The 17,288-nt window shown below is 38.8% G+C and overlaps 1 protein-coding gene across 6 annotated transcripts in view; it reads left to right on the top strand.

Annotated features, from left to right (window-relative positions):
• CIITA (class II major histocompatibility complex transactivator) overlaps positions 1–17,288 on the top strand; it is a 33,355-nt gene that overhangs the window by 5,323 nt on the left and 10,744 nt on the right. For 5 of the 6 annotated variants that reach the window (XM_074598341.1, XM_074598342.1, XM_074598338.1 and 2 more), the window contains 10 exons: positions 3,899–4,042; positions 5,179–5,307; positions 5,739–5,798; positions 7,165–7,245; positions 7,855–7,914; positions 11,315–11,464; positions 12,669–12,800; positions 12,939–12,995; positions 15,044–15,109; positions 15,571–17,278. In XM_074598341.1, coding sequence (XP_074454442.1) covers positions 3,899–4,042; positions 5,179–5,307; positions 5,739–5,798; positions 7,165–7,245; positions 7,855–7,914; positions 11,315–11,464; positions 12,669–12,800; positions 12,939–12,995; positions 15,044–15,109; positions 15,571–17,278 — 2,587 coding nt within the window. The remainder of the gene's footprint in view (positions 1–3,898; positions 4,043–5,178; positions 5,308–5,738; positions 5,799–7,164; positions 7,246–7,854; positions 7,915–11,314; positions 11,465–12,668; positions 12,801–12,938; positions 12,996–15,043; positions 15,110–15,570; positions 17,279–17,288) is intronic. The other variant, XM_074598339.1, reaches the window with a different exon arrangement.

Raw genomic sequence — 17,288 nt, 5'->3', positions numbered from 1 at the left:
GAAATTGAGCACCATTACTTGCAGTTTACAAGTAATCAGGGCCATCTCTGAAAGGAAAATCTGTTTGGTACCTGTGGAGCAGAGGAATTGTTAGTGATGGATTTGGGGAGAGGAACGGGAAACAGGTGACTGTAGCATGGAGGGGACTTCATCCCTCCTCACTGCTGGCTTGCCCACCTCCCAGAGAGCATTGCCCCAAACGCTGCCTGCAGCAAAAGCCAGGAAACATCCCTGCCTTCTGGTGCGTGTATTGTGCACAATGACGTAACCTTTGGGGGTGCCACAGAAGAAGAGAGAAGACTTTCTAAAGTTGTTTAAAAAAAAAAAAAAAAGCTTTAAAATTGTGGCTGATGATACTGAGTTTTTAGCTCAAAGTACCAGTGTTTCACTGGACTCCTTATTTAAAGTTTGATACAGCCTGGCGTTTGTCAGCTTGCTTCACTCAGATTTCCTGTGTATAGACCCTTCACGGGTCTGGGGTGTTGCAAGAAAATAACATTTCTTCAGCAGTCTTTGTGTTTAATTTTTCAACCTCCTGTCTTGACAGCTGTCCCACTCTCTTATTTTTCTGTAATCTAAGACTTGGAGCTGTAATGTTATGTTATCCTCTGGTTAAGAAGTGTGTGATTTGCATGGCACTACTACTCTTTTCTGTGAATTATCCTCAGCTTCCTAAACTGGTACAAAAATTAAATTGCAAGGGGGTTTCCTCGATTCCTGAAATGACTTTATTTTCTTAACCTCTATAGTCGTGTGGGAGAATATTTTATTACTTGTTAGTTCAGATGTCAACAGAGTTTGGGGAAGGGAACTCCATAATTCCATAACAAACCTCTTCAGAAGCATCCACGTTATTTTTGTAGTAAATGTTACATTATTGTTCGTATACTCCTTCTTTCTGTTAGATACCATTTGATTTTAGTTAGTAGCAGACTCCATTGCCTGGACTCTTTAACGTGTTGATTCTTTAAAATATAAGATATAGATAAATCAAATTATTGGGACCAAGTGATAAATCACAACCACCCTCCTTATCTTTAGAAATCTAAAAGGCCCCATCTAACTCTTCAGACTTGTATGTGATTTAAGTGAACACCTTCTGCTTCTTGAACAGGATTCTTTGTCCTGGTACGGTAATGTTCACTATTTCTTTTACCACTTTTCCAGCATTTTAAATTCATATGGTTTCACTTAGACTCTGAAAGACCACTGAGCAAAACATTGAGAGTCTTAGAAGTGAATCATATTGTTGTGCTGTGTATGCAGAATACAGCGCTAAAACAAATGCATCCCAAGTAGAGCCCTTGCTGTAGCGGGTATGCACGGAATCATTGCAGAGGTAATACAAAGGGAACAGAGGTCTACTGAATATAGCGATGCAGCTGGAGTGAATAGGCTGCTGGAGAAAGGATCTGTTATTTAAAGGTTTAAAGAAAAAAAATCTCTCTTAATCAGTGTCCACACAACAAAGGATTGAACTTCCTGAATGGCATGTAAATGTATTTGGAAATACATCCTGTCTTCCCCCCACCCAGCACATACACTTTGTACAGGGAGGCCTGCTGCAGAGGGAGCGCAGGAATCTCTGGGGGCTTCTGTCCTTTGTCTTGCAGGTCCGTGCGGGGTCTGGCTTCCTCCCACTGAGAGCTGGCGCTAGCATTCACAGCCCTTACACAAAAATTATTATGATATATTTTAGTCCTCTGATTTGAAAATGTGCCAAATATCCATTTTGGCAACACTGTATGGGACCCCAAAGGGAATGTATTATCAGTAAACTAAGTTAAGTCGTCTATGAGACAACAGAGAAAGTGCTGAGCAGTATAGAGCTCATTCATCTTTGGTCTCAGACAGGGGACTGCTGGGATGCTGTGAGAAAAAAAAGGAGAAGCCCTGGGAAAGGAGTTGCTGTTGTAAACAAGCTTGGTAACATCTGGTTTCGTTTTGTGTGCTTCAGTTAAAACACACAGCAGAACACTGGCTGTCCCAGAGGTGTAGTTCTGCTTGCCTCTGGCACTCTTGGTGTAGAAAATTTCATCTTTCAAAAACTGACTTCATTTTTCCTACACCCTTAGACAGAGTGCTTTCTCTGGTGGCACCATGATTTTAATGCAGCAGAGCAGAGCTGCTATTAAGAATTTGTTGGTTCAGCTACATAAAGAAATCGCAGCATCCCAAATCCAGTGCAGTCAATAGAAAGACACCTATTTATAGATTTGTGTTAAAAGCAAAGCAATGAAGAAAAAAGCTGGTAAGCTGGGAGACATTCAGACTGGTGAAACAAAAAAGACAAGTAATCAAGTTTTTCATTCTTGAAAGAGTGGCAATCTTCATTCTTCCCAAAGTAGAAGGCTCTGTTTTTCTCGCTCTTGAGCTCCTGGGTTATAGCACCTTTTACGTTCTAATTTTCAGCTCTCTATCCAGACTTGTCACCTTCAAGACTTCCTCTTGATCGCTTCCTGACTCCTTGACCGTTGGAGCTGAAAACATTTTGCATTACTTATATATTTATCCACAAAAAAATGCTACTGAAAGAAAGGTTTAGAAATAAAAAAAGCTCTTATGACTGTGACCTAATTAAAGCTTAGTATTTCCATGAAGATTAAGTAGGCCTACTTAGTCTCTTTCCATAGGACTTGACATCAGGCAATTTACTAATCACTGAACTTGGAACAATGCATTTGTCTGTCTTGCATTCCATTTATGGCTTCTGCCCAATTGCTTCTCTGTCTCTAACCCCAAAATTATACTGACTCAGAGGTCCTTCAACAGCATTATTCACAAAGTCTGGCAACCTGGCATTCTTGAAGGCCCAACTCTGTTTAGATTTTATGTTATATCAACTAAGGGAAGGTCAAAGCAAAATGTTGCAACTAACTGAAAATTTAATCTGATATGTTTATAAGCTCATTCTTAGTTCTCATGCAGGTTTACCAACATCTGCTTTCCATTTATAGCACACCAGGCAATAATATCAAATTTTTGGAAACTTGGTAAAGTAATGAGGCCACATAACATGAAAAAGGGGAACTACCTGAGTGTAGATTATTCCTACTTGTGGGACCTTGCTGTGTCCACCTGCTCTTCTAAGTTCTGTCTGTAGATTCCGGTGTCTTCTGCAGCAGAACACGGAGAGGTCCGTTTCCAAGCTGTTCAGAGGGACAGCCCCATAGAGGGGTAAGAGGAATGAAGATTAGTTTATAAAAATGTGGTAGTGTGTGACTAGGTCTTCTCTGCCTACTTTCATCAGAGCTGCAGTGTTAGCTGTATTTCTGTTTTTTCATGTTTCAGGTAGACTTCCTGGTACAGCAGGCTGCTCCACATTTACACACCTCAGAAAAGCAGACATGTGCAACCAGGGACATTAATGGCATTCTGCTGAAGGCGTAATATTTGAGAGCTGTATTATAGCTATCCTTCATTGCAAAATATGGCGCTGGATGCCAAGCTGAAACTTTTCATTTTTGTGGTGCGTGGACATCTATTTTAAACGGTTCTGGAAATGTTGCTGGTTGTCCATTTCATGCTGGCATCTCAATGTTATGGTGGAGTAAATTACTTGGATCATTTGTGCGTGCATCGTTTATCTCCTGATAAAGATACAGGAGTTGCGACTTATTCAGTACTTGGCGCTTTTGGTTCAGGTGGTCAGACTGCAGTATCCCACTCCCCTGATTGGAGTAAAAAAATAGATAAGTCTCATTGCAAGTTGTATCTGGATCTGTAAATTTAGGTAACTCAGGGTTATAACTCAGCACAAGACTTGTAAGCAATACCAATTCCACAGCCTTAAGATTTCAATGTCTTGTCAACAGAAAGCCACAGTGCAGGACTTCTAGTTTTGGTTGACAAAAGCCGTGGTTTTGTCATAGCTAACTGTTCTGCAATTTGATTTCAGACAGCAAGAGACAAATCATGGATTCAGCATTTGTGCCTGAAAGTGGCTGTCTTGATTTGCTGCACAGTGATACTTATCCATTGCATCTGTATACTCTCCTTGATCCAAAGTTATCTGGAAATGAAGAGGGTGACTTCTCTGCAGGTTAGTAAAACACTAAAAAATGCTTGATTAGTTTAGTCATCATGCTGTAAGTTATTACCATCTCCTCTCAATTATGTAGCCATCTCATGGCAGTTTATGTATATATAAACTATATATATATGTATATATGTATTTATATAACTATATAAACTATATATAGTTATATAAACTATAGATATATATAAAAAAATAAGCAGATGAGCTTACTTTAAACAAATGAGCTGGACTGTGGGTTGAGAGTGGCAATGAAAGAACAGATGTATGCCAGATATGAAGTCCTATAGCTCTGTGCCAGATAAATATAAAACGTTACCAAATTGGAGGATACCACCTTGCATCCTCGTTTATTACATGAATGACCAGTGTCAGCAGTTACATGGACAAATAGTGGAAAACTGGGCACCATAATCTAGAATCGTCTTTGTGATTAATTATTTCCCAGGTTGAGCTTTGCTCTTTTGGCTTATGACTGTTAATAACACCTGCAGGAGTGTTTCTTCACTCCCATGGCCTCACTTGCTCAGTGACCGAAAGTAGGATGAATTAGGGATCAAGGACTGACTCTTGTTATATCATAGATGTTTCACCAATTTAAATACATCTGCGATGATGTAGTTAAATTGAATATTGTCAGGACATGGTGCCAGTTATTGGAAGCTGGACATCTCTCCTGTGAAGATGTTAGCATGGTCCCTGGCATGTTTTTGGCCATGGCCAACTAGTAGCTTCACTGGCGATTTGTGGCTGCAGTTCAGGGGTTAGCATGGGCCCAGCGTTGTTCTGAACAGGGAATGTACATGGTACCGCCATATCTTGAAGAATAAGAAGGTTTAATAATATGGATGAGTCCAGGCCATGTGTTTAGGCTTTAGTGTCATAGAACAGATTCTGGAACTTTTTTATTTACTAGGAGAGATGAAATCATAGAGTTTAGCAAAAGAAAAGTGTTGATTTCTGGGTGACTGTAACTTACTGAGAGTTCAGTACTCTTCCTACTTAGCCAACATACAATGAAGAGCCAAAGCCTTATGCTGAAGTAACAAATCTGCCTTTTCTGCAAGTCCTGCTATCTGCTTTTTTTTTACTCCTTGGTTATGGTATTCATTGAGCCAACGTGTACTCCTTTTTAATTCTAGATCCTGATGTTGATGCCAGCAACTATGATCAGTTCAATAATATGGATTTCCTGTGTACGATGGAAAATGCTGAAAATGTGGATGAATGGTATCTCTGTTCCAATACCAGAGAAGCTTATGCTAGAATAGGTATGAAAGATTTTTTTTTATTATTTTTAAATCATTTTTTTCCAATCAGTTGATATAGCTATTCCTCATAAATTCTGTTTTCAGTCTAAAGCAGTGTGTACATTCAAGTGGCCTGTCCCTAATGCATGGTAGATCTAGCCAGAGTACCGAAACCTGTGCATTGTGGGGAAACAGACGAACAGTAGCTTGTGGTTGTTGGGGGAAAATCTCTCTATTAATGGCTTCTTCTGCTTAATACTTCCTGTCTCAACTTCTCCTTTCTCATGTTCTTTATTTCCTGAACAACAGTTTACAAGAAAAACTTAATTTAACTCTTCAATTTCACTCATACTTCAGAATTTTGTTAATTAGGGTAAGCTTACAAGAGTTTTACTGTGAAATTTACTGTGTCATTGCTGTATTCCTTTTTTTTTTTTTTTCCTCCTTGCTAGCTGAATTAGCAGAATATGTGCTCAAAGATCAGCAGGAGAAGCAGGTGGAAGACACTTTTGGTAAGATTTATGTGGCAAAGATTAATTTTCTCCATGACGGTGTTTTGGCTCACGTTTGCGCTGTACTTCATCCCCACAATTTGAATACTAGTAAGGTTTCTATACATCTGGTATCCTCTTCTTTCCTCCTGGGAACTGTGTCCCAGGATTTTCTTGGCAAACCTTGAGGATTTTCTGTATTTTTGCAGGCCTTTCTCAAAAATGCCAATTTTATCTCTTACCAAGTTGCTGATCATGTCACCGTGGCCATAGTATATGCACAGCTTAACTGCCTAGTGCAGTATATGCCCTTGATTAGCATCAGACTTATTCTGAGCGCAACACGGATGATATACATAAGTTCACTAAACCTGACCCACCCACAGGACTTAGCATGCATATAAATGAAGTTCATGCACACTTATTTCTGTCCAGGATGCACAGAGCTGCTGGAGGAAGTGTGTCAAATTTTATTTCTCTCCCTGATCAGTGCAGCAATGGTATAATATACACATAGTAAATGATTCCTTCATTCAGTGCTTGACCAGAGATAATTGCTTGACTTTTGGTACAAAATTATTGTTTTGGTTATGGCATAAATGGAGCTGTTTACTATTTTAGAATATATATATAAATATGTGGCTGTTGGGAAATCCGTAGAATCAGAAAGATTCACAGAATATCTATATATCCTGTTTTATGTTTAGGCAAAGTAATTTGGAATAAGGACCAAAGGTCAGTCCTTACCTAGGACAATTCTCGCTACAAGAAGCTCATATGATTATTTTTTTTAAATATTTTTTACTGCTCCATGGTGTGTTTAGAATTTTGGGGGGTTTTACACCTAATGGCAAAATTTATATTGGTTTTAGAGGAAACGGGATACAATATTAGTACTTAGGTATTTGCCAGTAGAGGAATGGTATGGATAACTTCACAGTTCTTACAACACAAAATATAAAATCTGTTTAGAACCCTTTGTCCTGTCTCTTAAAGGAACTAATCAGTTTCGTATATAAAAAGAGTAAGTAACTTTACTAGTACTGAGATCACACTGTGATACAGCTGCGATATTTTATCCTTTGCGCATCATTAGAGCATTGAGAAGTATTTATGTTTTATTAGCCGCTGAATTTGTGACAGTAGATTAACATTTTGCAGTTCAAAAACTAACATAGACTGACAGAATCTGCATTCAGAGCTCTGTGGGCTTTCTAAATCATCTGGAATTGGATATGTGTTTTATCACATGATTTGGTTTTCATCTTTTATTTGGAGCATATTTCATCTTTCCTGCCTTGTTGGTGTGTTTCTCTTGCTTTTACATCTTTCTGTAATTTTTCTGGGAGAACAAAGGTTGACATTTGGCAATATTTCTTGGTTTTAGCAGGGAGCCTTTTGGATGAAATGGCTACTGAAAACACTGAGAAATTTACCGACATAAAGGTGCAGAAATGTCACAAACGAAGTAAGTGAAAAATAGCAAGAGTTTGAAAGGCTGTAGTGTTTGCTGTAGTGTTTGAATTCTAAATTTGCGTTGCAGTGCTTTGGTTTTAACACAGCCTCAATGCATGTCTCATGTAGTTCTTCACTGATGCAACCAGATGTGCTTCCTCTGACTTTACTTGTCCTGTGTGGGCTGGAAGTGAAAACAACTCCCTCAGGCATGTTCTTTACAATTCACAGAATTTGTTGTCCTGTAACATGACAATAAGCATGTTATATTTCTTCCCTTTTTTTTATCATCTATGTGACAGTGGTAGCTTTGTTTTCAGTGTATCTATAGCTTAGCAAGTATTAGCTGAATGATCCCCTCTTCAATAGCAAGAACAACAGTAATCTTTGACTACTGGCACAAAAATCTGCAGTCTAATTGAAACTTCACAGTCTGAGTAAAATAATATGAGTCTTTTCACATTCATGTTTTATACACTGGACCTGTGCAGTTCTGAAATAGCTGAATTGGAACTGCTAACACCCCCTTCTACTTTGAAAAGTTAAAAAAAGTTTCCATGGTGGAAACTTAAGATTACCAAACTGGTTCAATTTTTATCACTTACTGTCGCCTTTCTTTCAGCCTTCTTAGGCTCTGCAGAGGGTTGCTCTGAAGCTTCAGAACCCAAATACAAGAAAATTGGTAAGTTACTGGCTGAATAGGAGAAGATTATTGAACATATATTGTCTCATGTTCCAAGGTCTCATCCTTGGTTAGGTATTGTAACCCTATCTTCTAGGGAAAGTTTGCTCTCATAGATTTGATGATGCAGCTTCATCATGCATTTTAATGTTTCTACTTCAGCAGAGTAGAAATCACCGTAGAATCACATTCTTATTATACACCTCTGGCTAATTCATGATGCAAGAAATCTGTGTCCTCTTATCAGTAGCTGTTAAATGGTGCATCTTAGGACCAACTGCATGGTAGCCTCAAAACAGTTGGATCCTTATGCTTCAAAAGCATATCTTCCTGCTGGGTGATAGAAAAATTACTTCCGTAGCATCAGCAAGGCACAGTTAAACTTTTCTAAATCCATCTGAGAGAAGAAAGCAGAACAGCGGAGAATTGGGTTGGTGCAAAATTTTGTAATTTTTATCATGTACACCTTTTGTTTACATCATGTAATGTGACTCAGGCCATAGTTTGGCATTTCCTGGGTCTGATCCTCTTTTCGTCTAAGTGTGACACCTTCCAAAAATCTGATGAAATATCCTAGTGAAAATAATAACTGTGAAGAGATGGCTTCTTGGCCCAGCCCATGCTATACAGTCCTTTAAACCAAAGTAAGAATGGGAGAAAGGGAAATTTCTAGGTGTTGCAGGCAGTTAGACCATCTACAAGGCAGTACCTGTGGCCAGCAGGCAGGCTGTAGCTTGTTCCCTAGGTATAAACTGGTGTTAAAGTTCTTTCTCAGCTGTAGCCCAACCAGGTGTCTCAGGCATAGCTAAACCAGCAAAATACTTTTCCAAAATCCATGTGAACGCAATCACCTTTGGATGAATATATTATACTGAATATATTATACAAACCTTATGAAGAACGACTGAGGGAGCTGGGGTTGTTTAGCCTGGAGAAGAGGAGGCTGAGGGGAGACCTTATCACCCTCTACAACTACCTGAAAGGAGCTTGTAGAGAGATGGGGGCTGACCTCTTCTCCCTGGTGACAAGTGATAGGACGAGGGGAAATGGGTTCAAGTTACGTCAGGGGAGGTTTAGATTAGATATTAGGAGACATTTTTTCACTGAAAGGGTTATTAAACATTGGAATAGGCTGCCCAGGGAGGTGGTGGATTCACCATCTCTGGAGGTGTTTAAAAAAGGGTAGATGGGGCACTGAGGGACATGGTTTAGAAGTGGCTCTTGTCAGGGTAGGCTAAAGGTTGGACTCGATGATCTTAAAGGTCCCTTCCAACCTCAACAATTCTATGATTCTATGATTCTATACTGTGTTTTGAAGTGACGTATGCATTACTGTATGCTAGCACACTTCCGAAGCCTCCTAAGGGTAACTCTGACTGTACCAAACTGAACATGTCAGGATGGGCAGCCAAAACCAGTGTGTAACCTAGAGACCCATCCAGAGAGTGCTTGGATCACGGGACTGCACTTCAGCAAAATTCAGGCCAGCAATTGCTAAGGAACTGGCATAGACTGGATGAAAGTCATAGAGAGCACACATACGCACTGGGACTGTGACCCAAACTGGTTTTCCAATGTTCATGTGGACTTCTGGGGGGGATTAAGCAGAATTACAGTAAAAAAATACATTTGATGGATCTGGAAATGTAATCAGAGTTCCTACTGAACTGGTACCTGCAGGTTGTAGTTATTCAGACACATGTAAAGTTCCTGGCAGTACCCATTAAAGTGGATTATCTTCGATCTGCTTAAATTCCTTTATAGATTTGGCACTCTTTAAAGCCTGTGTTTGTGCCACACTAACAATGAGAGTTTTCAATAAGGAAATGGTACATCAGTTCCTGATTTTAAAAAAACAAGACCAAACCAGTAAAAATGCCTCACCCTGCGGAGCTTGCATTCCAATCTACAGTATGATTGCAGAGCTAACGGGTGCTTTATAAAGCTACAGCTATCCTTTTCCGGAAAGTGCTCAGAATATTATCACTCTCTCTACCTTGCCTGACCCAATGAAGATGCTGAGGGAAGGAATATACATACAGCAGTATACATACTGGTAGTATGTATACATGGTATATGGTGTATGTATACTGGTAGTATACAGCAGTATACATACTGGGTACAAAAATCTAATTGACAGAAAGATGAGCTACATGACAAATTCAGGAATTATTTACCCTGTCATAAAATGAGTGTCACAGTATGATCCTGCAAAGGCAAATGCATCAGCTCTCCAGAAGTGTAAGACTATCTACAGTAAAGAGTATAACGTGTACTAATGTTCAGAGTGGTAAGCCAAGGTTGAGGCTCTTTCAAAGGAATTGAACGAAATTAAACTTCAGATTTTCCCAACCACTTGTGGCTAGCTATAATAGTACCCAATCTTACCTGACTGTAGCAATGCAAGAATCCTTGGATAGGAAATTACACGGGAAATTCATATGCTGATTTACACACAAGCCAAAAACCACTTTTAAAAGTCTGGTTTTATACCACAGTAAAAATGAAGGATTCCTATAGCAAAATAATACATCAGTTCCTGATAAACAGTGCAAACACATCCCATCCTAAAGAGCTTGCATTCCAGATGACAGTGTGCGCTATAGTGGCGCAAAACTCACTCAGATTTGTAGCTCCTGATAAAACATTGGACCACAGAAATTGATGAAATAGAGACTTAATTGTTGCTGCTAGACAGGAGGGAGAAAGAAAAGCAAAACCAACTCTGACAATAAGGGTGTGGCAAAACCAAGGAAACTAGCAGACTAGTTCAAAATAAGCAAGTGAATCTTACTTAATTTGAAATAATGCAATGCACGTGAGTCACCCTCCCTGTTTGTTCTCATCTTGAAAAAAACAAGTGCTGAATGCAAGTTGCATCTTTTAAAACTCAGGTGTTTCTGACTGGGAAACCCTCTTAACACAGCCTGTTACAAGCACTGTAGTGTCTAAGTAGAGAGTAAAGGTCCCCAGTTTATTGTACTTGGGCCTCTCTAATCTTTTGCAATATTAAGGTAACAGACCATGTTTGGGAAACTTAGTACAGCCAAGGTAAGACCTTGTTATGTCTCATCTGTCAGTCATCTATGTTTAGGATCATTTACATCTAAACACATCTGAAGGTTTCTAGAAAGAAGACAGGCCAGGAAAGATGAAGAAAATGAAAGGAGAGAACTATTGAGAAAAAATGATCTACTACAGAATTTCATAAATATATTTTAAATTTTGAGACATGAGTAAATTTCAGAAAGCTATTTTGAATTGTTCTTGCTTCTGGAAAAATCAAAACACAACTGATCAGAATCAAGTGGTTTATGATACCTATTGAGACCTCTTTTTTGGTCCCCTTACCTTCTAGCAATGAAATAACTTTCTCCTTTTGTTTTGCGTTTTTTTCAAGTGGAAGTCCCTGCAGTGTCTGCAGGGAATGGCAATTTCTTAGCTATGCCTCTCAACAGTCATCCACCTAGATCCACCTCGCAAACTAACCATCACGGGTCCTTTTCTGTTCCTGCTACCAATGCGTTGGAAAGAAGTTTCATAATTCCTGGTATGTACAAGTACAGCTATAGGTGTGCACCTGTACGCAGGGTGATTTATACAAGGGGAAAACTCTCTTATAAATCTGATCTTTGACCATGAACAATGTCAGGGAAAACAAGTATGGCAGCTGTTTCAATCAAGCACTTAAGTGTGGCACTCACTAAAAGAATGAAAAATGTTCAAGGGAAATTAAAAGCGCATTGCCCCTAATGAAATAGAATGAGTCTTTCATTTCATTGGTGAAGTGCAGATTAATAAATGAGAGAACAGAGTTATTTACTCTATGCTAATCTAAATAATTACTTACTTGTTTTAAGAATAGGAAATCACAAAATTTTCGTAATAAACTTTGGTTTAGTTCCAATTTCTTTTTCATCCAGAGGTTTGTAAAGGACTGTGGAATAATTATATTTGCAATAGTAGAGCAAAATCTAGGCTGGGATTTTGTTCACAGAAACTGAGCACTAATCCAAGTGATGGGCTGTGTAGCCACCTCACATTTATCATGTTGTGTAGCAGAGGGTTCTTATGGTACTCTGGCAAGTACTAATGACAAAGACACAATTCAACACCTTTTGCTGTTAAATCTATGCTGGAAAAGAACCAAAAAGCAGTGGGTAAGTTAGAAGTCTTGAAGTATCTGATGCTAGCTGAAACAGCACAAAGTAGCAGAAGAAATTCTGTCGCACCTACAGAAACTCAGCTATGGCTGATTAAATTGCAAGCACTGCATCAACAAAAAAAATTTCCCCGTGTGGGTTCAGAGGGAGGCTGCTTGCTATCTGTTTGTACAAGCTGCACGGTGTTCAATTATGTGGGAAAGATGTAGTGCAAAGGATGGTAAAATTAATTCAGATATATAATACTTACACATTTTCTCTCTTTTGGATCTCTGGTCCAGACATTTACAGACTTTGCCTCAAGCACTTTCCCTTATGTTAATAGACTTTCTCATTAGACTATTGAAAACCAGTGGTCACTAAAAGCTGGGTAATCCCTTGTGTTTCACATTCATCATACCTTTTAAGGGGTTTTGTTTAATGTATTCTGTGGACCTATGAATTCTGGTTCATAAACTCTCCACTGTGAATATTTGCCCAGAAGCTGCCAGAAAGGATAAGTAACTTTTAGAAAGCTTTTTCTTTTTCAGAAATCTTTAGAAACCAGGAGCCTTTAAAAACAGAAGAGTAATTATTCTGCACTCATTTCAGGATCTTCAGCGCTGGAGTGTCTACCTGCCGGCGTGAAAGGGAGCCAAGAGAATACAGGCTTTGCAGATCCTCCTCAGCAGATACTTAACTTCGTTCTTGGAAATGGCACATCTGATGTTATAATATATCCAAGTAAGAGCAATAACCTTTTGTCCACATAAACAGGCAGAAAGTACTGGAAAATCAATGCTGTCAATAAAGAACTAAGCTCCCTCATTTTAGTTACTGATAGCTATGATAGGCTGAAAACTATCATTTGTTTCTTTCCAGTGCTGACTTCTTCCACCCAAACATTGACATCCCCAAGTTTTCCAGTTAGTTTATGTGGTAAGTAGAAAATGATGTTTTGAATATGCAGAACTTTGGATTGGGAGAAGGAGTATATTGCTTCCACCCAAAGCCAATTCTCTCCGCCATACTTTACTCATATTGACCTTATTGAGGAAAGTAAAAATTAACGGTGTTTCCTCCTTTGTATCGATCACTGGCTGCTTAGTCTAGTCCAAAATACAGAGCAAATAAGGGGTTGTAGAGCTACAGGTTCAGCTATATATTAGCAGCCAATCCACTGTGTTTGCTATGAAGTACAGTTTCTACATGAAGTCGTCTTGTCTAGTTAAAACAATAAAAAAGTGTGCTTGAGCACCATCAGAAGTGGAAGTTGTGCTGGTACTGGCATGGCTTGAGCATCTTAAATGCTCAGTGCTGGAGGTCGGACTGCAGTCGGCTCGCATGGAAGCCCAAAACCAACGTGATGATGACTGATTTAACGAAACGACACAGAAGCCTAAAATACAGCAAGACTTATAAAGAAATCAGAGCCTTGGTCAGGGTATGACAGTCCTACCTGTAGCAGCAAACTTTCCTAAGACGCTTCTTCCAGCCCTCAGAGCATCCTGGTGATTACAGCTGCTTGCAGCTTAGTACAAGTGTTTTGTTGCCCTCTGGTGGCTAACACCACCCAAAATAGCAAAATTTTAAAGTGGGGCTTAATAGGCAAATGCCCCTAGGTTTAGGGAAGTATTTGTAAATTATATATACGTTTCTGTGAATACATAATACTGATAATTCCGACTGATTTACAGCAGCATAAAATCTATGAGCATGTCACAAACCTCAGAATTCCAAATGCAGCAGAAAAATTAGCACATACGCTACCAAGGCAGTCTCTTTTCCTTTTTAAAAAATTATTAACACTTGATTGATTTGACCAATGCTGCTTGCCATCTAAACGTCTCATTACAGCTTTCCTTGATTTTCCATTCTGTTGTATTCATTTAATAAAATAAATAGTAAACAAAAAACAGCCACTTGCGTGGAAACAGGCATGCCCCCTCTTTATTTAATATCTTGATTTTTCTTCTACAAGGGGGAGAACTATCTCTGTATCAAATGTATTCTTTCACTGGAAAAAGGACTTGCTTATTAGAAGTCTGCCAGAAGCAACTCTAAACTCTAACTGTTCCACTGGTTGCTGACATGCTGGGTAGGAATTTATTTACAGATCTCTGAAACTTAAGATTTGTATTTTTTTAAAACCGCATTCTACATCAAGATGAACGAAATATTTTGGTAATAAATAGATTTGTACAAATCTAGGGAGATTAACCTGTTTTGGTTTTTTTTTTTCCCACGTCTCTGCTGAGTGTGGTTACCATGAGACTGTTCATGAGGTTAGTTTTGTTACAGTCTCTGTCAATTTAAATTATGTTCTGTGTCTGCAAAGCTTTTCCCACCAAAGTTTTGTCAAAACTGATAGTCTGTCATTAACAGGCTCTAGAAAATATGCTTTCTCTGAAAAATTCCCAGTTTCTTTGTGTATGGCAGACACTGCTTATCTGACCAAATGCTAAGGCCTGCAGTAGTTGGAAAACAAACAGGCAAAAAGAAAGAAAATTGGGCAGTGACAGTACATCATCAGGAAGAGTAATGGGTAAATTCTGTTACCAATGGTCGCTTTCATCCTCAAGTTTGGTCACAAAGTGTAGAATAACAAAAAGAAGCTATTGCTTTTGATGACATAAAGAAGTCCTATATGTGAACATGAATTTATGTAAAACACTTTTGCAAAGACATTTGCAAAGAACAGTGGATGTCACCTTGTTATGATAGGTCTTCCGCTTCGTACAGCGGTTGGAACAGCTATCATCTGGTTTGGTGTCACACTGCCTGCAACAGTTCGTGTCAGCTGAATTGTACTTGTGTCAGGATTTTTTTCCTTTCCCTTGTAAATAAACAAAATATCTCTTTCTCTGGACGACACATAATTTATGTCGCAATGAATTTGAAAATTTGCATTAGTCTTATTCTTAAAATTAGTAAAGCAGAATGGATTACTATCTAGGTATCTTCAAGTATATTATTTGTTTCTCCAGGTTTAGAAATGTTCAAAGAAGTCCACGTTCCCATAATTTCTTCTGAAGAAACTTTCAAAAGACCAAGTGAGTTTAGATCTCTTGAACTTAAAACTTCCAGTATTTTTTTGCCTAATCTTTCGGTGTTTCTTTCCATACAGAAAAGCTGCTTGCTGTAGGAATTGTCATTCAACAATTTGTGAAGTGGTTCTGAATGTCTGAGCACAATTCTGGTTTTTAAGATGTTAGACTTGTCTACCTTTAGATATCTAGCTGTAGTACCTACTTAGGAGGTCAGTGTACTTAGCTGGTTTTATCATATCATAGATACCTCCAAAATTATTCAGTTTATAGGTCTAAAAGTGTCTATTGTGCCTGCGCTGCTTGTTTAAGTACCTGTAGTTGCATGGGATAAATCCAGACCTACATGCTTTATGGGAACTGATGTGTTTTGACCATATAACAATTATGTACTTAAACCACCCTGAAACAATGTTGTAGTTTGTGGGCTGTTTTCTTCAGCTTGTGTGTGCTTTTTATTTCTGTAGAGTCAGTGGAAGCTTTCTGTATATCACTTATGGATTATTTCCAAGATGTGTGCAAATCTGTGGCCATGGAGCGTGAAGTAACTCTTGATCACCTGTTTATTGATGGAACATTTGTTCAAAGCCAAACTGAAACCAAGACTGGGAAGAATAGCATAAAAGCAATGGAAAAGGAGCTGGTAACTTGCGGTCTGCAAGGGAAGGAAAAGGCAGCCCTTAAAAGAAGCCAAATATTTCAAATCCCAGGAGGTAAAGACTCAGAGACTAAAGTGATTGTTGTGCTGGGAAAAGCAGGAATGGGCAAAAGCATTCTTGTTCAGAAGATCTGCCAGGACTGGTCCAATGGAGAGTTTTCTCAATTTGAGTTTGCGTTTTGGTTTGACTGCAAACAAATAAGCTTGCCTGAGAAACGATACAGCCTGAAGGATCTGCTTCTTGAATTTTTTGTAAAACCTCAAGAGGGAAGCAAAGAGATCTTTGAGTATATATTGCAAAATCCTACTAAAGTCCTCCTGCTTTTTGATGGTTTTGAAGGGTTGCATGATCATGAGAATTTTCCTCGTTGCTCAGCCAGTCAGCCTGAAAAAGACTTGTGCAGTATAAAGGAGCTGCTTTCAGGACTCATCCAAAAGAAGATACTCAATGGTTGTACTTTATTACTTACAGCAAGACCAAAAGACAAGGTGTACCAGTATGTGTCCAAAGTGGATAAGACTATTGAAATAGTAGGATTTTCCCCTCAGCAGAGAGAATTATACATAACCAAATACTTTGAAGGATTACCCTACTGTGATAATGCACTGAAATTAATCAAAGAGTGTGAGTACTTGTTCAGTCATTGTTACAGCCCTCTTATGTGTAGATTTGTTTGTTTTCTCTGTGAGACAGTACTTGAAATGGGAGACAAAAGCCTTCCTTCAACTCTTACTACAGTCTTCCTGAAATTTGTTCAGCAAAAGATAATATCTATGAAAACAGATGTTACAGCCATGCGAAATCAAGAGAGTCTTGCTACGTTAGCCCGTATAGCCTGGTATCTTGGAGAAAAGCACCAAAATGCCGTGAAAAGTAACCTTCTTCCTTCTAAGGAAGTTAAAGAGTTTGCTCTGAAACATGGATTTTTCCTGCCATTTGCATTCCCCAGACATTCAGATAGTGAAGAAGAGGAATTTGGGAGCACGTTCTCTGATTTTGTCATTCAGAATTTCTTGGGTGCGCTTCACCTTATGTTAGCAGAAGAGATCAAGGATAAAAGTCTAATAAAGTACCTGTCTTTTCCATCCAAGAAGAAAAAACCTTATAACTGGTTAGATTTAGTGCCTCGATTTTTGGCTGGATTGTTGTTCCTGCAGGACGACCCCTACTTCTGCTCCCTTTCAAATGAGGATGTAAAACAATCAACCAAGAAGCAGAAAACACTCTTGAAATATATTAGAAGGCTGCAGATAAATGAGCTCTGTCCGGAGAGGTTACTCGATCTTTTACATTGTATTTATGAAACACAAAGCAATTATCTTTTGCAGCATGTGGCCTTAAGGCTCAAGACAGACCTGTCTTTTCTGGGCGTAGTTCTTACACCACCTGATGTCCATGTACTGCACTATATTTTAAAAAGGTCAAGAAAAGAGTTTTCCTTGGATTTGTGGAACAGCAGCATTGACATGCAAGGGCTAAAAGACTTGGTTGGCCTAAAGAATGTGGCATCGTTCAGGTTGGTCATT

The sequence above is a fragment of the Larus michahellis genome, chromosome 8 (genome assembly GCF_964199755.1).
Source record: "Larus michahellis chromosome 8, bLarMic1.1, whole genome shotgun sequence".
NCBI classification, from domain to species: domain Eukaryota; kingdom Metazoa; phylum Chordata; class Aves; order Charadriiformes; family Laridae; genus Larus; species Larus michahellis.
This window is presented reverse-complemented; position numbering and strand designations above follow the sequence as displayed.